General features: G+C 42.7%; 1 protein-coding gene across 1 annotated transcript in view; it reads left to right on the top strand.

The window, feature by feature from the left end:
• The window catches only part of ARHGAP42 (Rho GTPase activating protein 42), a 275,028-nt gene that overhangs the window by 157,310 nt on the left and 95,002 nt on the right, over nucleotides 1–22,716 (top strand). Inside the window, exon 4 of the mRNA XM_075851519.1 lies at nucleotides 15,163–15,234. Within this exon, the coding sequence (XP_075707634.1) occupies nucleotides 15,163–15,234 (72 nt within the window). The remainder of the gene's footprint in view (nucleotides 1–15,162; nucleotides 15,235–22,716) is intronic.

Here is a 22,716-nt window from a genome sequence, read left to right on the forward strand (position 1 = left end):
TTTGTTCATAGCAACTGGTTAAAAAAACAAAAACATTCACTTGTGTTATTACCACTACCTGTCAATCAAAATCTCAACTTCCCTTCTGTAATGACATGAGCCACATGTTCCCACAAGTAACGCAGGCCACACAAATGGACAACTTGGCCCTTATCTGACAAGTGATCCAATATTTTTGCCATTGGATTGTTAATCCGGAAAGAGGCATACAAAATTATATTTTACATGATAATGTATAATGGGAAGTATTGGACCCTTGCAATGTTCCATAGGACATAGAATTGTTTTTAAAACCGATAAGGGTTTTTGGTTTATGAAGCATATTTCCATCAGCTAGTACCAATTGGACTGATAACTAAATTATTATTGGTACATGTATGGCCACCCGGAGACAAGCGTTTGTTTACAATAAGCCGATCAGCTGTTCTGTGACTTCTTGCTTGGAGAAGGAGAGAGAGAGCTGCTTCAGTCAGTGTCTGGGCCATAATTTGTTGGCATGGCTACTGCAGGAAACCCACAAAGCAAAATACCATATAGATGGGGAACAAAAATTTACCATTTTGCATAGGGCTGAGAACAGTTAATAAAAAACATACAATTGTGGGTATTTTTAATTGTTTTTTTTATTTTTACTGGTTTGGGGGCATGGGCGTAACTATAGTGGTAGCAGCTATAGCAGTTGCTATGGCACACAGTGGTTGAGGGGGCCCACTCAGGTGCAAGAACATTGTACCTTTTTGTGGGGAATGAAAAGTTGTGGCTTTTTGATATCTAGCACTACTATGTGGATTCTCCGATATTTGGTTCTATTATCCATACCTACTTGAGCTTCTGCTTCATTTTTCTGCCACTAGATGGTTGGCCCGCCTAATTTTGCTATGGGCCCTATCTCAATTATAGTTACTCCCCTGCTTGGGAGTTTGTAATACAAAAATAATAGCTACAATCTGATTGTTTGTACAATAACAAAAACACTGACTACCGAGAGGTGAGGAGCAACAATGCCGAAACATTACTGTCTATAAATGAGTGTCATGTCAGACGTTTTGATCGGTGGGGTTCCAAACACTGAGACCCCCACCGATCACTGAAATGAAGCGGCAGAAGTGCTCGGTTGAGTGTGGTGCTACTTCGTATCTGATCGACTTTCCTCGTGTACAGACTCATAGACTTTCTATTGAGCCTGTACACCGCTCCGTGGAAAGCCGATCAGAAACGAAGCAGCGAATCTCTCACCCGAGAACTTCTGCTTTGTTTTAGCGATGGGTGGGGGTGTCATTCCTTGGACCTCACCGTTCCAAATTTCTGACATGTCAAAAGTTTTTTAAAAGTTTAGTTACACTTTAAAGACTCTCTCCTAGCTGGATCTCCACAAGAATTCCCGTGCACTGGTTTTGCACTTCTTCATGGTTATACACAACTAAGGTGATGTGTCATATAAGGAATGTCCATCAAGTTTTATTACTTTACTTTGTTACATCCAGAATTTTAAAGATCTTTTAAGATTTGGGCAGTCTTGGGCTTATGGGATTTCCTCTGCCCACACTTTAGAAGGTAGAGGAAGTGCCGTAGTCTAAAGAATAAAGTAATCAGCACTGATGTAGTCTGACAGGATTCAGTAAAAACAAGAGTGTTTCCTGCTTGGTCCGGAAGTGTATTACATATGCCGGGAAATATACAACCACAATACTGGGGACATCTGTTCTCTTTATTACATTTATTATTCTCTATTCTCTTTTATATAAATTCTGTGTTATTTTTGGGGATTTTCAGGAGATGTCAATGATCTTTCCCTCCTAAAAATCCCGCAATCTATACATTTTTGAATGACATAATATCTTAATCACATTTTATTTATGGCCGTATTATTTGTGTTGTACGAAATCATAATATGGCGCCCATAACCTGCTAACGGAGAACATTTAAAGGTGTTTTCCAGCCAGTAAAAATTGACGGCCTATCCTCAGAATAGGCCATCAATAGCTGATGGGTCAGGGTCCGGACTCACAGGTATTGCAGCCTATTCTCCCATTCACTTCAATGGGAGAAGGCTGCAATACCTGTGAATCGCCTCTAAATGCGTGTCCCTTCAAAACAGCTGCTTGGCGGGGGCCCTGGGAGTCGGACCCCGACCCATCAGCTATTGATGGCCTGTCCTGAGGATAGGCCATCATTTTTACTGGTTGGACAACCCCTTTAATAAAGGGATTTAGAAAAAGATCCCTATGGTTCTGGTTGGGCTCTTGCTCAGGTTTTTTAAATAGCAAAAAGGCTTAACATGCACAAATAGTCTCTTCTCTTCTTTAAAGGGTTTATCCAGGGGATGGCATTACATAATGAACTACCAGATACTCACTCCCCTGTATCCCCCCCCTACTCGAGCTCTGAGGTCCCTTTCTCCACCACTCCAGTGCATGTGACTGCTGCAAGGGATCCGGGACCGTAGCAGCAGGGAATGGGACCTCAGTGCTGGAGCGGTGTGTGTGTGTGTGTGGGGGGGGGGGTTCAGGGGGTGAGTATCTGTTAATTTATTACGAAAATGTTTTTTTCTGTCATTCTGCTCCTATATCGAAACAAAATAATGCGTCGGTCTGGTTTTCGTCAGCTGTCCATTTTTGATTTTTTTTACTAGATAGAATAGCACCGCATGCTACACTTTTTTGACCTTCAGAAAGCAACGGAAACCTGATGGATAAGAACTGACACGTGTGAGCGTAGCCTAAGTTTGGCTTAGTAGAACCACGGGGGTTCCAGTCTTGTGCTCATAATACAGAAGTTGAAATTCTGTCATTTTATGCCCATCAGAAACCGGCATTATGTTATATTTTACATTGGCTTCCAGTCACTCCCCTGTTTAAATCCTTTTGGGTAGAAATTTTAAATGTGCAAGTTGTGTCCTAAATGCTTCAAAACTATGTCTGAATGAGAGGTGGAGAATAGAGTTTCTGACCTCAGAATAGTTTTCATGTAGAGAGGCAGTAGAAAAAAAAGTCAGTATCTGAGATGTTTTACATCCAGCGCTGCACAGTCCCAGGAGACGGGATGAAGCACATTGTTATCATTTTTTTCAGGGTATTTTTGTATTCCTTTTAGATCCTGCTAAAAATACCTGATACCTGTACATTCTGGTAGAGCAGACTGTGTTTTCATATATTATGTACAGTACTATATTTAACTTGTAAGTCAGAGGTCACTGCTCCTGTGTTCTCCTTTAGGCTGGGTTCACACGACCTATTTTCAGACGTAAACGAGGCGTATCATGCCTCGTTTTACGTCTGAAAATAGGGCTACAATACGTCGGCAAACATCTGCCCATTCATTTGAATGGGTTTGCCGACGTACTATGCAGCTGTCAAACGACGACGCGTAAATTGACTGCCTCGGCAAAGAAGTGCAGGACACTTATATACATTATATGCAGGGCACTTCTTTGCCACGTAATTTGAGCTGTTCTTCATTGAACTCAATGAAGGGCAGCTCAAGATTTACGAGCGTCTCAGACGCCTCGTAAATTACGAGGAGGAGCATTTACGTGTTAAACGAGGCAGCTGTTAACAGTCTGTCTTTTCACACGTAAATGCCTCTCAGGCTGGGTTCACATGACCTATTTTCAGACGTAAACGAGGCGTATTATGCCTCGTTTTACGTCTGAAAATAGGGCTACAATACGTCGGCAAACATCTGCCCATTCATTTGAATGGGTTTGCCGACGTACTGTGCAGACAACCTGTTATTTACGCGTCGTCGTTTGACAGCTGTCAAACGACGACGCGTAAAAATACAGCCTCGTCAAAAGAAGTGCAGGACACTTCTTTGGACGTTTTTGGAGCTGTTTTCTCATAGACTCCAATGAAAACAGCTCCAAAAACGGACGTAAAAAACACCGCGAAAAATGCGAGTTGGTCAAAAAACGTCTGAAAATCCAGAGCTGTTTTCAAGGGAAAACAGACCCTGCTTTTCAGACGTTTTTGGTCACTACGTGTGCACATACCCTTATCGTGTGAACATACCCTTAGGGTATGTTCACACGGCCTATTTACGGACGTAATTCGGGCGTTTTTGCCCCGAATTACGTCTGAAAATAGCGCCTCAATAGCGCTGACAAACATCTGCCCATTGAAAGCAATGGGCAGACGTTTGTCTGTTCACACGAGGCGTATATTTACACGCCGCTGTCAAATGACGGCGCGTAAATAGACGCCTGCGTCAAAGAAGTGACCTGTCACTTCTTTGGCCGTAATTGGAGCCGTTATTCATTCACTCCAATGAATAGCAGCGCCAATTACGTCCGTAATTGACGCGGCGTTCTAGCGCCTGCACATGCCGTTACGGCTGAAATTACGGGGATGTTTTCAGGCTGAAACATCCCCGTAATTTCAGCCGTTACGGACGCCCTCGTGTGAACATACCCTTAGGGTATGTGCACACGTAGTGACCAAAAACGTCTGAAAATCCTGAGCTGTTTTCAAGGGAAAACAGACCCTGCTTTTCAGACGTTTTTTGACCAACTCGCATTTTTCACGCCGTTTTTCGCGCCGTTTTCGCGGCGTTTTTTACGTCAGTTTTTGGAGCTGTTTTCATTGGAGTCTATGAGAAAACAGCTCCAAAAACGTCCAAAGAAGTGTCCTGCATATAATGTATATAAGTGTCCTGCACTTCTTTTGACGAGGCTGTATTTTTACGCGTCGTCGTTTGACAGCTGTCAAACGACGACGCGTAAATAACAGGTCGTCTGCATAGTACGTCGGCAAACCCATTCAAATGAATGGGCAGATGTTTGCCGACGTATTGTAGGCCTATTTTCAGACGTAAAACGAGGCATAATACGCCTCGTTTCCGTCTGAAAATAGGTCGTGTGAACCCAGCCTAAAGCCCTAAATATAACAGCCTAAAAAACAAAAATCACTTGGATAGGCTTATTAAGAAAACAATAACTAGAAATAGCACCACCCTTATCCATGGGCTGTGTCTGGTATTGCAGCTTAGTCTCATTACATAAGGTGCAGTTTTTAGAGCGGCAGAAAATGACCCTTTTTTCTAATTCTTGACAACCCCTTTTAGACCAAAAATATCCTTTTGAGCGGTTACGGTGGAACAAAAAAAAAAATTCCAGTTCTTGAGTGGTTAACTGGAGACGAGAGCTGTTTGCCGGGTATCTTCTTATGTTAATATGTGCTGTAATTGAGAGGTTTCATTAAGCGGCGTCTTATCTAATATCTACACAGCGGCACAGACCTGCATTAATACGGTGTGCGGGCATTTCACACCGTCTTGTCGAGTCTACACAGCCAGCAATTAAGTGTCTGCGGAAAATAATTCAATGAAGTATTTAAGGTTTCACAAGAGAAGGAAACGGGCTGGAAGATATTCTTCCTGCCATATAAAAGCATTCCTAGTAATGATCTGTGAATGATTTATGAGAAATCCCTTGTGGCAGTTTATTAGAACCACTTGAAATATCAAAAGCCGAATGACAGGAAGTATAATGTGCCGGTCGGCTGAGAAAACAGCACAATAGTAATGGACTAGAGGCACCGGCTTATTAAATGGCTTAATCTACTATGAAAACCTTGATTGACTATTTAAGTAGCAGTCTCCACAACGCTGCTGCGATGAGCGTGCCCGCCGGGAGACTCGGGTTGCCCTCGTTGTATGGGTAATCTGCCAGCCTCTGTGGTGACCCATGTAGTAATACTGCACCAGCAGGACAAGCCCTGGAGTCTTTCTCCATCAAGTCGTTTTCGTTGGCGTCAGTAACTTAAACTCAGTCCTATGGATTTTACTGTAAATTCCGTTCCGTAAGGAAGAAGAACATTTTGCCCTTCTGGACCATAATAATTTTTTCGTTTTCATCCTACATCATTGCAGTGTTCACAAATTGTATATTTTGGCATCTACATAGCTATACAATGTGTTAGGTTTGTTTTTAGGGAGTACAAGTATTACTTTTTTTTTGTACGGGGGAGAGCCGTTGGAGCAGGAGGGCTGGGGGCGAAGTGGCCATAGTTCTGAAGATAGGAGTGTTTTACCTCTAGAACCTGTTACCTAGTAGGGTATGTAAACACATCCTATTTTCAGTCATTTTTTGGGTCGTAAACGGCTAAAAATGCGGGGGCTGAACGCTCCGTTCCCATTGAAAAAAGCGCCACGTAAAGTGCATGTCACTTCTTGAGCCATTTTTCATTGACTTAATAGAAAAACAGCTCCAAAAACGGCCGTAAAAGACGCCACAAAAAAATGCTTGATGCTTAAAAAACGGTTGAAAATCAGAAGCTGTTTTCCCTTGAAAACAGCTCCGTATTTTCAGCCGTTTTTTGTTAAGCGTGTGAACATAACCTTAGACATTCATGGCATATTCTGTGGAAAGGTCTATGCTAGTAATACCCCTATAAGTATAATATATTAACATTTATTAGTATATTATGCCAGTATACCAGTATATTCCTGTCAGCAAAAGTCAAATCTAGCCTGGAAACCATCAACAAGCTGCTGATCCTTTGCAGATGCATTATTCTATATTTTAATTTAAAACCTCGAGTGCAAAAAACATGTCCTGAAAAGAATGTGTCGCGGGCCTATTTATCTCCAAATGATAGATCTGTAAGGAATCAGCAGCTTGTTGACGGTTTCCAGGTAGCAGCAGGAAAACATAAAAGCTAGATTTGGCATTTGCTGACTTTTAAAAGTAGCTTTTAGGGTATAATTTAGGTATGCCCTAACGCTGCACAGACATACAGTACTATACTGGTATACTGGCATAATATACTAATATATGACAATACGTTATACTTCAAGGTCTATAATAGACCTATATAGTATAGCCACGGGATATGCCATGAACGTCTGATAGGTGCGGGTTCTAGAGGTAAAACACACCTATGTCCAGAACTGGGGTCACCTGACCCCCAGCTCGCCCAGTCAGGTGGCCGTCAGATGCCACATCCAGCCGTAGAATTAATAGAGAGGTGGCTGCGCGGCTCTCTTTATTTGTTTAAATGGGAGTTATGGAAACAGCCGAGCACTGTTACCCGTTTCCGAAAAGAATATGACATAAACTTTAAACAAAAAACAAAAAGTAAAAAAAAAAACACTAGTAAACATGCAAAGAAAAAAAAAAAAAAGTTTGAAATAAAGACACAAAAAAACGTATTAAAAACTCTATCTTTTATAGAATTTGTATAAAAAGATTAATATAAAGTAAAGATTTCCTAAAACTCATCCTACAGGTTAAAACACAAAAAAAATGAAAAATACAACAGCTACGCAGAGACATTCATGATATAGTATATCAAAAGAATTATGTAAAAGTTGTCCGCATAAAGTAAGTGTATGATGTATCCGATATGGAGTCTCAGCACCCGGTTGTACATGGCGGGCCGTCTGTATCCGCAGTAAAGACATGCTGTAATTTGCCCTATTTGTGAGGAGACATATTATTATTCTTTGTGCTGTGGCGTACGTGTGGATTTGATTTTTTTTTTATTGACGTCAAATCACGGATTTAGCAATATTTGTGAGGATATAAAACCGGGTTTATTATAAAGTGTGGCCTTTAAAGAAAAAGTTCAAGGATTATCATGTCCTAGCGAGCAGCCATATCTTCCTGATGTGACCGGTTTGATTTGTAGATGTTATAAACAGTGGGACGCCTTGTTCTCGGCGTTGATTTTACAACTTCAGAACATGAAGGTCACATGTTTAAAGGGAAATTATTATTTTGGATCCCTGTTTATTGTAAGAACACACCTTGACCTGACGGGCAATATTTAATAATAGAAATAAAATAAAAAAGTAAAAAAAAAAAATGTTCATACCTCTGTGTATTAATATATTGAGTATAAAGTTAAATATAATGTATCTTTTTTTATGTCCTAAAAAATAATTTATATTAATAATTTCAAAAAATCTAAACTGTATGTGCAAAAAAAAAAAAAAAAAAAATTTTTTTTTTTTTTTTGTCATTTACTGGGTTTAATAGGGCATTGTGTAGTTACTCAGCCAATAATGTCCTTTAGTAACAATATCCGTTTTTTGATGTACAATTCCCAGCATGCTTAGTTGGCTTTAGCCAGATGACAAAGCATGCTGGGTATTGTATTTAACTGAATGCTGAAAATCTACAGGTCGGGTCTGAATTGCTCCCGCTACCTACAGTACTAACAAAAATAATCTGTAAAGGGATTCTTGTAATTTGTGTCATAAAAGCTTTTCCATTTTCATGAATCTGTGTTGTTCTCCGCATGTAAACACCATAAAGCCCACTCTGAGAAACCATGAAGTGGCGGCTCCCACTTAGCAAAGGCTACGATTGTAAAACTTGTGTCACATTTATTGCCCTTTTTATTACCCTCAAAGTCATTTTCGGAATTTCCAATATTCTTCTTTTCATTGTTTGCATTCCACTTTAGTTTTGTATTCCACCCCGTAGAAAACATGATTGCATTACTGAGAATAAATCTACTATAGGACTGTGGATTATACTTTTTTTATTTGGCTTTTATACTATTTGGAGATTTTAATTCTATGTTTATTTTCTTTTATGTGCAAATGTTATTTTTTGTTATCAATAAACCGCAGAGTTGGGGGACAGATTTCCAGGGAGACTAAATAAATGCAGTAACCAGTTTGGCCTTATTGACACGACAGGGTCCGATTGTTGGCCGATAAAATCGGCCGTTTTGGGCCGTTTTTCCCGGCCGGTTTGCATCCGTTCCGATTCCGTTACGGGTCGTGTTGCCATTTTTAGGCCTCATTCCCACGACAGGGTTTCCCGGCCGGGTGCCGGCCGTTCATAAATCGGCCGGCACCCGGCTGCATTAGGAATAATAGACCCCTAATGGGGCTATTCACACGACCGATTTTTTGACGGCCTGGAAAACCGGCCGTTAAAAAGTAGGACATGCTCTATCTTCGGCCGGGTGCCCGGCCGCCCGGCTCCCATAGAAGTCTATGGGGCCGGGTAATACACGGCCATCACCGGGATGTGTCCCGAGTGATGGCCGGGTTTTCCGGCGCTTGCGCTCTATCTCCTCCTCCTCACAGCGCAGAGTGCATGTGAGGAGGAGGAGTTGATGCCATTCTGACGAATGGCTGTACGCTGTACACTGTGTGGCAGGGCCGGGGTGTACAGCAGGTGGAAGGGAGCGCTGCGCTGGCTCCCTTCCCCTGCTTGTTTTAAAAGCGCCCTGGCCCGGCGACACCTTCGATGGTGCCGCTAGCAGCTGCTGCGGCTGCTACTACTGTAGCGACGCCACTATAGCAGTTCAGGGAGGTATCTCCCCGCTCTGCTATGTGCTAGCCGCACTTTAGCTCCTTGAAGGAGCGGAATCCCCGTGTTTTCGGGGATTCCGCTCCTGGACAGAGCGCTTGATGTCTCTGTCCATATCTGGGCAGCGACATCAGGGGAAACTCCTGAAGCGGAATCCCAGAACACATGGGTATTCCCCTTCAGGAGTTGCCGCTGATGTCACTGTCCAGATCTGCCCGGCCCGGCACGGATGCAAAACTTTATGCAAACCGGCCGGGCAAAATGGCAGATTTTACCGGCCGGCACTCGGGCTCGGGCGGGACCCGGTCGTGTGAATCCCGCCTTAACGGCTGATTTTGACCCATTTTTCATCCGTTTCTTTCTCTGTCCGTTTTAAAATCGGATGAATTTAATTTGTAAATTTTTGCCACACACTTCCCTCTGTAGATAATGCCACACACTGCCCTCTGTAGATACTGCCACAGCCCCCCTGTAGGTAGTGCCACACAGCCCCCTGTAGGTAGTGCCACACAGCTCCCTGTAGGAAATGCCACACAGCCCCCTATAGGTGTAGTGGCACACAACGCCCTGTAGGTAGTGGCATACAGCCCCCTGTAGATAGTCGCACACAGCCCCCTGTAGGTAGTGCCACACAGCTCCCTGTAGGTAGTGCCACACAGCTCCCTGTAGGTAGTGCCACACAGCTCCCTGTAGGTAATGCCACACAGCCCCCTGTAGGTAGTGGCACACAACCCACTGTAGGTAGTGGCACACAGCCCCCTGTAGGTAGTGGCATACAGTCCCCTGTAGTTAGTGGCGCACACAGCCCCCTGTAGGTAATGCCACACAGCCCTCTGTAGGTAATGCCACACAGCCCCCCCATAGGTAATGCCACACAGCCCCCTGCAGGTAGTTCTACACAGCTCCCCCCATAGATGGCACCCCCTACCTGTCTGTAGATAGCGCCACCGTTTCAGGAGAAGTCCCTGACTTCAATGTCCATATATGGACAGTGAAGTCAGTGACTTCTCCTGGAGCTGAGACTCCGGCCACATTGCCGGGGATTCCGCTTCAGAAGTCGCTGATGTCACTTTGTCCATATATGGACAGTGAAGCCAGGGACTTCTCCTGGAGCGGAATACCCGGCCACATCGCCGGGGATTCTGCTTCAGAAGTCCCTGACTTAACTATGCCCATATATGGACACAGTGAAGTCAGGGACTTCCACTGGAGTGGAATCCCCAATCCCCGGCCACAGCGTTGCCGAAGCTCTTACAGGGAGCAAAAGACATACCCTCCTCCTCTTCCTCACATGCACTTCGCACTGTGAAGAGAAGGAGAGAGCGAGCGACGGAAGACACGGCCGTCACTTGGAGTACATTCAAGTGATGGCCGTGTATTACCCGGCCCCATAGACTTCTATGGGAGCCGGGAGGCCGGGAGAACGCCCGAAAATAGGGCATGTCCCATTTTTTGACGGCCGGGTTTCCCGGGCCGTCAAAAAATCGGTTGTGTGAATGGCACCATTAGGGGTCTATTGTTCCTACTGCAGCCGTGTGATGGCCGTTTTTTGAACGGCCGTCACACGGCCGTGAAACCCTGTTTTGTGCATAAGGGCTTAGACTTCGTTCACATCTGCGTCAGGGCTCCGTTCATGGGTTCCGTCGCAGCTTCCTGTCAGGGGAACCCATGAACTGAACCCTGACTGAAACAAACGGAAACCGAGCCGGTGACCTAACGCTCCAACGGAACACATGAACGGAGCCCTGATGCAGATGTCAAAGAAGCCTTAAAGGAGTTTCCGGGTTTTTACAATTAATGGCCTATCCTTAGAATAGACTATCAAATTTAGGTCGGTGGAGTCCGACTCTCTGCACCCACACAAATTAGCTGTTTGAAGGGGCCACATCGCTCGTATAAATGTGCCGCAGCCTCTTCATTGTTTACATACATTTAATCTTTGTTCGTACTTGAATGCGCCGTTACATTCGTAGCTGTGCAATTTATTGCAGCACTGTCCTATTTACTTGGCCCTTTCAAACAGCTGATCGACAGGGGTGCCGAATTTGACCCCATCTATCTATCTATCATCTATCTAAGTATCTATTGTGGTGCGGCCTAATGGGTCCACATGCCACCAGATCGTGACAATATTATTATTTATATATATTATTATACCATTTTATTATGCCCTGATGTACTCCGCACAGATTACATTTGCCCCCATGTTATAATCTAAAATACCAGTAATACCCGAACAGAACTATTACCAAGCAAAATTCGCACTCCAAGAAATCTATCTACCTGCCTGTCTGTCCATCCGTCCATCCATCCATCCTGTCCATTTACACAGCTTTTTACACTAAAATGCAGCAATAAATAATGTAACTAGTATATATGGCAGCATAGTAGACCTGACAAATCCTATTTAATTGGTTTCATTGAGGAAAAACACTTTAGGCATAACTGATAAACTGTGCACGGCCACAAGTATTCACATAACATGAAATATAGAATCCCTGTGTCATGTGTCATGCTCCGCCCCCTCAGGTCTGCACTAGGTATAACACAATGTACCAGTTTTGCCTGGTGTGTTACTTTAAGATAAGGATTTAGAGTATATGCTGGACACATTTGGACACTTTAGCCAGTGTTTATTAGACAGAGTTCATGAGAGAATATCGTATTCATGTTGAGTCACTGATGCTACCTTGTATGGTTTAAGCAATTCCTAGTTCTACGGTTGGAGTGATAAAAATCAAACATCAGTAATTGAAGAGCACTATGTTTAGCACTCCACAGATTGTAAATGGAATAAACCACGAACGGCCCGTGTCCTAATGTGGACACCAAGGTCATCTTTGTAAACTCATCTTGGCCATTTATGGTATTATTATGTTCCACCACGTTCATTTGGATTCCTGGTGACCATAAAAAGGGTTTCTCGTGAATGTCCTGCCTTATGTTTGGGTCTTCAGGCTTCCCAATGGTGTTTTCATGATTTTTGTAGTTGTCTCCATCCATGTTGTTGCTGTAATCCTCCTCCTCTTTTACCTTTAACTTTCCATTGCCTTGTCCAATGAGCTGCATCTTCTCTTAATACATTGACTATAAGATGAAGCTTCCGTCTGGTCATTTGTTTGGAAGGTAAGGCTTAATTTGGCAACTTGTTTATGTTACTTTTATATTTAGACTAAGGTCTCTTGCACATGACCGTTGTGCCACTTGGGCCATCACGGACCCATTCACTTTAGCGGGTGAATCGGATCTCCGATCCGAGGAAAGATAGAACATGTCCTATCTTTCCTCGGATCACTGATGGGACTCGGACGGCACACACGGTCGTGTGCATGACGTGGAAGGGCTTATTCACATGGCCGAGTTACGGCTCCCAATATGCACAGAGTTGTACAGATCCGTAATTCGGCACCCATTGATGTCTATGGGGCCATATTGTACCTTTGTACAGTATGTCTGAGGCATGCAGAGGCTTTTTCTGTCAGATTCATACAGAATCCATGTTCCGTACGGAGAATACGGATGCCGTATAGAAGAATATTTCTGTTATATGGTGCCGTACAGAGGCAACACTATCTGGCGGCACATGGACTGCCTACTGCTCCGTAGTACAAAGCCATGAGGACTACATGTGCTCCCACACGGCATGACACTAAAGTATGAGAATATAAAATAACCCTGTTACTGCTGATATACTCTCACTTTCTCGCTTTTGGTCACATTTCCCATGCGAGCCAGCCATGACTTTTTTTTACATCCAAGTGGGGGAAAGTAAAGGTCGGTGCCCCTCTCAGAGTTCATTAATATTGTGTTTAGTGATAAATTGCTTAAGTTCTGCCTTTTCTCCTTGGGATAGTTCATAAAAGGCAGGAAATGCCTTTTTCTAAAGAATTCCAGCACATGACTCGAATATTAAAGACTGGTCACACATTCTCAACCAAAAACTCTGGTGCTTCTATTTCTGTCAACGACCCATCCACAAATCTGTCAAGCCGGCACTAAATTTATTGTGGAACTTGAAAAAAATCTATATTTGGAATCAATATGTTTTATATGAAACATGAGTGCAACTTATATGCCAAGTGAGATTTGTGATTCCACGATGCCGAGGGTTTGTCATCAGGGTAAGCGGTACTAAAATATATTGGGGGTCGCACAACAGCCTTGATCCAAACCATATCATTTTATTTTGTTATCATTATTATTATTTTTCTTTTTTATATTGCTATTTCTTTTTAATGGTATTATTAGATAGAGAATTTCTAACAATTTGACAGAAAATAATCACTCAGTATCCATATCAGCCATTTATTACTATAGAGAGTGACAGTGCATGTACGTCCATCGAGAACAGAAATCCGTGCGCCCTAGTTATCAGGAGGGGTCCCAGTAGTCAGATTCCATCCAAACACAGTTTTATCACATAACTCCGTAATAACTTCAATTATTCAATTACCACTTAAACTTTGGATTATTCCTATCTAAGGCCCCATGCGCACGAACTTGCTTTTGCGGCCGCAATTCCCCTGAAAGTCCACGGGAGAATTGCGGCCCCATTAATTTCTATGGGCCCATGCACACAACCGTGGTTTCCATGGTCTGTGCATGGCCCAGGAGCCTGGACCGCAGAAAGAACAGACATGTCTTATTACAGCCGTGTTCTGCGATCCATTCTCATAGAAAATAATGAAGGTGGCCAGGTGCACGGACCGCGATTTGCGGGCGGCTTGCCGGGTCACACTCCGCGGCCGGCCGACCAGAAAATCACGGCCGTGCACATGGCTACTGTCGTGTGAATGAGGCCTTAGAAATATATGGTATATCCATTCATATTCCACCTGACGCAAGACGGAGGTCGGGGGACCCTCGTTCTCGACATAGGTGTGGGTTCCACACATTAATGGCGTATCCTATAGATATGACATAATTGTCTAAAATGGGAAGAACCCTTTGATTACTGGAAAACCTTCTTAGGTTCGGACTCCATGGTTCATGAGATTGCACCGCAAAATCAAATGTAATCTGTACATTGAAATTTTATGTGATACGGCTTGCAAGATAATCCTATGAAGAAGAGAATTACATATGGTTATTTGCAATTTAGGGTAGGAGCCCTATATTTTTGATATTGTTACATGCATTTTCAATAGAACTCTATGGAAGCTAAAACCTTGTGATTTGCAATTCAAATTTTGCATTTTTGTCATTGCAGAAAATCATATGTACAGATGTAGCCATCTTTATCTTGACTTTTAACGCATTAAATACAGTGTCAAGAAACTTTAACTTGACTTTTTCAATGGATTTTCAATTACTTTTGTTGTGTGATATCACGCCGCAGCAAATTATCAGTCAAAATAAACTTGGTTACATCTGTACACTTGCTATTTCATGCAACCCCATAGGAATACATTAGGCGCTATATGTACAGCCTTTTTGTTGCCATGGTGGATTTAGGGAGAAAAAGTTTAAAAATTATTAATTTTTTTATATACATTTTTTATGTATAATATTTATTAAATGTGTCAAGTATTATATATTGGGGTACACCTTCAAAAATCAGGAATTCTTCACAATAAATGTTGAAAAATAAATTAATTGTCAATCTTTTTTTTATGTTCTACTTCTACTGTAAATGTAAATGTAAATGGTGTTTTATAATTTCGCTCATGACAGATTAGAACACACCCGTTAAAATGTTTGTACTCCTTGCTATGATATTGTCTCCAACAAACTAAAACTTGGTTGATTTATGGCAAAGAATGTTTCGTATTAGTTTATTGTCAGCAGTTTACAAAGTCCTTGATAGAATTAGGTACAGTTCTGCTATTTGAAAAGTAAAAATGCAATTCCTCTTGTTTTATTATGTTTTTAATATATATTTTTTGTTTATACAGATCCAGAATGCCAATGACGTTCTAATATCCCCCCTGGAAAAGTTCCGTAAGGAACAGATTGGTGCAGCAAAGGTAAAGAGACTTATGTATAAATGTTGTTTAACTTTTGAAAAATGTAACAAAAAATAATGCCCCAAGCAGGTGACTTATTCCTTGTGCGCTATGATACCTCACTTTTTTTAAATAAATTTTTTTTGTTTAATATAAATTAATTAAAATTATATTAAGTATGTTGCATAATGTACAAAATAATAAACATGCACCGTTTTGTCAGTTGTGGCAGATGGCTTGGCCTTTTACGGGGGTTGAGAAACCCTGGTGTTTTTATAGGTGGTAGTCCTATAGGTGGCATCTCCACCTATCAAACATTTAGGCCATAAATGCAAATCATGGGTGTGGCTCAACAGTATCAGGAGTGTGGCTCAACAATTTTAAGGGGTGTGGCTCACCAGTATCAGGGGTGTGGCTCACCAGTATCAGGGGTGTGGCTCACCAGTATCAGGGGTGTGGCTCACCAGTATCAGGGGTGTGGCTCACCAGTATCAGGGGTTTGGCAAATCAGTATCAGGGGTGTGTCAAATCAGTATCAGGGGTGTGTCAAATCAGTATCAGGGGTGTGTCAAATCAGTATCAGTGGTGTGGCTCACCAGTATCAGGGTTGTAGCTCACCAGTATTGGGTGTGGCTTACCAGTATCAGGGGTGTTGCTTACCTGTATCAGAGCGTGGCTTTCTGTCCACGTGAGATTACTCTCATGTCTGAATTCTGGTAATTGCGGTGTGGTTTGACGGCATAAAATACAGCTTGAGAGTGGCGAAGCATGAATTCTATGTGTCATGTGTCCAGCAAGGTAGTGACACTTAAGCGGCATGTGTACAACCTGTGAGTGGCTTGTGTACTGCATGTATTATATCTGTGAATGACATATGTGCAACAGCTGTCCTATGTGTGAGTGTCGTGTGTGTGTGACATATTAACTATTGTATGTGTGAGTGTCATCCGTATGACGTGTTACCTATGTATGAGCAGTGGCGTAGCTATAGGGGTCGCAGTGGTCGCAGCGCGCTAATACAAAGTTTGTATGTGCCGTGATACCGGCACTTCTTGGCTACGGGCATGGATTGTTTAGACGTCACAGTCACTTGGTACACTCAGTGTACCATGTGACCGTGACGTCACGAGAGGGGGCATTCCAGCCACTGTGGAAGAGCCGATGCAGAAGAGCATGGAAGACTGCAGGTGAGCTGCAGAGGGGGCCCGTAATGTATGTGTGTTGTATTATATTGTATTGTACTGTACTGTCTGTTGTACTGTACTGTCTGTGTTTGCGGTTGAGAGAGGGACTTTAAATTACAGGCCCCCCTCCCCTCTCTCCACCACAAACAGAAACTGCACGACACAATACATTACAATTGGGGGGTCGTGTGAAGACCTCCGGTGGGTCGCAAACCACTCACCGAGGTCCTGCTTCCAACTGTAATTGCGTCCTCAGGACGCAGATCCAGTTGAATTTAATCCTGGAGCAAGGAGCTGATGGCTCCTTCCTTCAGCATTCACTGCCGTGAGGTATTAGCGGCTCGGCGCAGACAGGCGCGATTTAGTGACATCATCGCGCCTGTCTGCGCCGAGTCACTCATAACACAGGGCAAAGGAGGAGAAGGATCTCCTACTCCACCCGTCGTGGGAACGGGGATAGGTAAGTAACTTTATTATTTTTCTATTATGCACATATGGAGGACTTATACTGTATAAGGAGGGGGGCTAATATGGTGGCAGCTATGAGGGGCATTATACTGTATGGGGGCTGATATGGTGGCAGCTATGAGGGGCATTACTGTATTGGGGCTGATATGGTGGCAGCTATGAGGGGCATTATACTGTATGGGGGCTGATATGGTGGCAGCTATGAGGGGCATTATACTGTATGGGGGCTGATATGGTGGCAGCTATGAGGGGCATTACTGTATTGGGGGCTGATATGGTGGCAGCTATGAGGGGCATTATACTGTATGGGGGGCTGATATGGTGGTAGCTATGAGGGACATTATACCGTATGGGGGCATTATACTGCCGGGGCGGCTGATATGGGGGCAGCTATGGGGGCATTACACTGTAGGGAGACAGCTATGGGAGCTTTATACTGTGTGGGGGCAGCTAAAGGGGGCAACAAATGTCGGAAACAAATGAACGGCATAAAATTCTAAGATTTATAACAATTCTTTCTATTGATGTTTCACACAACGGTCCTCTTCTACGGTACATTAAGGAAATTAATAAACATTATCATTAAATGATTAAGTTGTGGCTGACAACGATTCAACATTTCTACCCAACTACGAGGTAATGTGTGCCGTTCCATCACCGCGTGGCATTTGGCTGTGTCGTGGAGCTAATGCAGCAGAAGAGATTTATAAATGGTCCTCGCCCGATCTCGAAATAGTCATATTTTTCCCATCGTCACTCAGGTCCCTTCTGTAGCGTTATTTAATGTTGCAGCGAGACACAATTACTTTATGATATGATTGTGAACTTAGTGATAAGAGGTTTAATCATTCCACTTGTCTCCGGGGGACTGTGCTGCTGGGAAGCCATGCAGTAAATGTATATCTGAGAGTAACTAAAAAATATCCGTCTTCCACTCCTGTATGATTTGATAGACTGATATTTTGATCCCGAACCGCTATCTGAGAAAAGTTGACAGGTGAAAAAAAAATCTATCACCAACTCTATAGTGAGGAAATAAATAATCATTCAGTGATTTCTTAATCCGGCTTTTATTACACTTCAGTAATTCATTTTCTTAAAGGGCCACATAAAGGGGTTTTCCATTTTGAACATTGAAAAGTTCTACAACTTACTTATACTCTATTTGTTTAAAGAGGTTGTCCAGTGTTAAAAATAAATAATTATGGCTGCTTTATTCCACTTCAATGGAGCAGAACTGTAATACCAGACACAACCTGCGGACAGGTGTGGCACTGGTTTTTGAAGAAAGCAGCCATGTTTTTTTAATCGTGGACAGCCCCTAAAAATTTTTACAGTTTCCAAGATTTCTGTCAGTGAATGGAAACACTCTTGTTTAAATACAGAGCCTTAAAATACTTGCAACTTTGGAATGATTTTACCTATTCAAGCGATTACTGGCAACATTTTGCCAGTTTTTGATCCGGCGCCACCTTGCCGTCGGCTACGGAAGCCTTTCCGGACCCGCCTATGTGCTGGGGCTGAACGGCTTCCGTGCTATGCAGACCAGTATTAGGCCCCTGTTTGCCATTGCAGCCACCGTAACTCCGGCAATTTCTTTGCTGGGGGGCCGATGAGCTGCAAACTCCTTAAATGCAGCGATCGCTTTTGACCACTGCATTTAAGGGGTTAATGGGGGGAATCAAAGCTAATTTCGGTCCCCGCCATTACAGCCGGATGTCAGCTGCAATACACCACTGACATCCGGCAATGGTGGCACCGACTCCGCTTCTGAGCCGGTGTCCACCATTTGTTGTATGGATATGGCAAAATGCGGGAAGCACTGGCTTTCCATGACATATCCATACGGCAAATGTCGGGAAGGGGTTAAGACCACTGACAGGTGAAGTGAATAACATTGATAATCTTGTTACAATGGCGCCTGACAAGGGGGGTGGGATATATCAGGCAGCGAGTGAACAGTCAGTTATTGAAGTTGATGTGATGTAAGCAGGAAAAATGGGAAAGTGTAAGGATCTGAGCGACTTTCACAAGGGCAAAATTGTAATGGCTAGACGACTGGGTGAGAGCATCTCCAACACAGTAGGTCTTGTGGGGTGTTCCCGGTATGTTGTGGTTAGTACCTACCAAAAGTGGCCCAAGGAAGAACTACCGGTGAACTGGAGAAAGGGTCATGGGCGTCCAAGGTTCATTAATGCACGTTGGAAGAGAAGGCTAGCCCATCTGGTCCGATCCACAGAAAACCTACTATAGCACAAATTGCTGAAAAAGTTATTGCTGGCTATGATAGAAAGGTGTCAGAACATGGAGAGCATCACAGCTCATTGTGTATGGGACTGCATAGCCGCAGACTGGTCAGAGTGCCCAGGTGGCTTGGTCTGATAGATTTTCCACCATGTGGACGGTCGGGTGTGTGTGCATTGCTGACCTGGGAATGAGATGGCACCAGGGAAGAATACAAGCTGTGTGATGCTCTGGACAATGTTCTGCTGGGAAACCTTTGGTCCTGGCATTCATGTGGATGTTACTTTGACACGTACCACCGACCTAAACATTGCTGCAGACCAAGTACACCCCATCATGGTATGGTATGGTATTCCCTAATGGCAGTGCCCTCTTTTAGCAGGATAATGCGCCCGACCACACTGTCAACTTGGCTTTCAAATTCCCCAGATCTCAATCCGATCGAGCATCTGTGGGATGTGCTGAAAAAATAAATCTAAAGCATTAAGACCTCACCCAACAGGATCTGCTGCTGACGTCTTGGTGCTAGATACGACAGGAACCTTCAGAGGTCTTATGGAATCCATGCCTCAACGGGTCTGAGATAGTTTGGCAACATGAGGGCAACCTTCACAATATTAGGCAGGTGGTTTTAATGTTATGGTTGAGGGGTTTATGCTACATAAATATATAGTACATTTGGGCACGGGGATCGATCCTTACTCTAGATGGGGAAAGAGGGGAGAGTGTGCAGCAGGCATGAGATGGAGTCCACCTGCTATGAGTGTGATAATAGTGACCATAGTAGGGAAGCAGGGGCATGAACCAGCGGTGCCCAGTCTGATTGCCCATATAGGTGGCTGACATATAATGCAGAAGAATTGCAATCGGTTTTGTGTGCTGCAACAGCCTTCACTGTAGCTGATCGAACAAGGTGGGATATCTTAGAGCAGGGGCCAACGAAGGCCTGGAGCGGGATCCAGGCAGCGATCGGTTCTGTGATCCAGTTGTGGTTTTAACAACGGATCAGGAGAAAAGGCCAAATACTGGCCCAATTCCACCCCAAGCAGCACAAATCTCTGTCCTGAGTGTGCTACAATGTATCAGTGTAGGTAAAATGCATCACCCTGGAGTCCAGAATAGCTCACAGAGGATTAGCTAGACTGTAAACATTGCAGCAAACCCTCAGCTCTGAGAAATGTTAGGTCTATACAGATTTTCAGCCCCTAGCTATTAATTAGAATTCAATGACAACAAGCAGAAATCTTGAAAATGGTGAGAAATGGAAACACGAAAAAGAAAAGTCTAACTTTTTTGTTTTTATTATACATGGACTGACATAAGACTAGAAAAGCGGATCTGTGGCCGCCAGTGACATGGAGGGTGCAGTAGTAAATCCTGAAAACAGGATGCAAGAAGTGTCCATCACAATGAATGCAGAAATCCCAGTAACTCCTGAGGGATCAGACTGGTAGAACTGGTTGCCTTATTTGGTCAGTGTAGTTGATGTGTCCGCAGCTGGTTATATTGATGAGCTCATCCCTGCGTGGGCCAAAATCCTGTGATTCTTTCTATCTGTCCAGTCTGTTAAACATTATTCTATTCTAGTGCCCCTTGACCTTCGCTAGAATTCTCGGCACATCAAAGGAAGCAGAGAAACATTTACGCACCATAGAAATAACTGAGACTAAATTGGGTTTTCTGTTTGAATGATACTCTTCCTCCGTAATTGGTATTTTGCGATGTGTACCTAAGGGATGCAATGAAAGCATCGGGAATTTCAACGTATTTATAGACAGAGATAGCTACTTATTAAGGGGGTTTCCAAGTTTACAGATATATACCTTTTAAAGGGGGTGTTGAAAGCCGAAAACCCCTGTTCATATGAACTTTTAGGGGATATAGACGTCATAGAGGGGGACTAGCTTGTATGAGCCAGTACGCTGAGCCGCTCTGGAGAAGCCGGAGTGTCAATGCATTATATAGGCGGCCATTAGTTTGAAGGGTTAGCACGCAGGTCAAAATAGATACACTCTGTTATGCCAAGTGCAGGTCCTGAGGGGGCGGAGCATGACACAGTGATTCTCTCTTTGGTGTTCTTTGACTCCAGGTGTCATGCTCCGCCCCCTTAGGTCCTGCACCAGGCATAACAAAGTCAATCAGATCAGTTTTGCACATAGTGTTCCTTTAAATATGGCAAATTACACTAAAATATTTTCATACTTTTTATAAATATATATAGAAAATCTTAAAATGATTTTACTATTCTCCCAGCTCATTGACCCCTGGAATCATCGCTGTTTAGTATCCTAATCCTTATAAGATCCGAGTCTAAAGCTGCTAATAATATGCAGCTATGATCATTCATTATAGTGAATCCCCCTGCCCGGCATTAGTTTAGATTAATATATAATCCGATATGTATTAAATGTAATAAAGCTGCGGCTATACTCGGATCAGCGTCTGGACAAAATCGCCTCGTCGTCTTCTTCTTTCCTTCCATTATGTCTTTAGTTGTTTGAAATAATAGAATAATTGAGCAAATACGATTTGAACGGATAAAGAAATGTCAATAATAAATATTACCAAATACGCAGGCAGCTAAATGCTCATATCGTCCGATACCCCTCCTCCATAAGAACATGGCGGCTCTCATCCTAAGCTCAGCGTTGGCCCCATGTATTTAAATAGAAGATAAGAAAAGTCCTAAATTCTGTTTGGACAAATAATATAAATGAAAGGGGTTTTTCTATCTCAGACATTTCTTATAGATGTCTGTAACATCTCTGGGACCCGCACCTATATCGAGAAAGAGAACCACCCGATCCCCATCCTGCGCTGCCTGTCTATCTATCTATCTATCTATCTATCTATCTATCTATCTATCTATCTATCTATCTATCTATCTATCTATCTATCTATCTATCTATCTCATATCTATCTATCTATCTATCTCATATCTATCTATCTATCTATCTATCTATCTATCTATCTATCTATCTATCTATCTATCTATCTATCTATCTATCTATCTATCTATCTATCTATCTATCTATCTATCTATCTATCTATCTATCTATCTATCTCATATCTATCTATCTGTCTGTCTGTCTGTCTGTCTGTCTGTCTGTCTATCTATCTATCTATCTATCTATCTATCTATCTCATATCTATCTATCTATCTATCTATCTATCTATCTATCTATCTATCTATCTATCTATCTATCTATCTATCTATCTATCTATCTATCTATCTATCTATCTATCTATCTATCTATCTATCTATCTATCTATCCCATCCATCCATCCATCCATCCATCCATCCATCCATCCATCCATCCACCCATCCATCCATCCATCCATCTATCTATCTATCTATCTATCTATCTATCTATCTATCTATCTATCTATCTATCTATCTATCTATCTATCTATCTATCTATCTATCTATCTATCTATCTCATATCTATCTCATATCTATCTATCTATCTATCTATCTATCTATCTCATATCTATCTATCTATCTATCTATCTATCTATCTATCTATCTATCTCATATCTATCTATCTATCTATCTATCTATCTATCTATCTATCTATCTATCTATCTATCTATCTATCTATCTATC

The sequence above is a fragment of the Rhinoderma darwinii genome, chromosome 2 (assembly GCF_050947455.1).
Source record: "Rhinoderma darwinii isolate aRhiDar2 chromosome 2, aRhiDar2.hap1, whole genome shotgun sequence".
NCBI classification, from domain to species: Eukaryota; Metazoa; Chordata; class Amphibia; order Anura; family Rhinodermatidae; genus Rhinoderma; species Rhinoderma darwinii.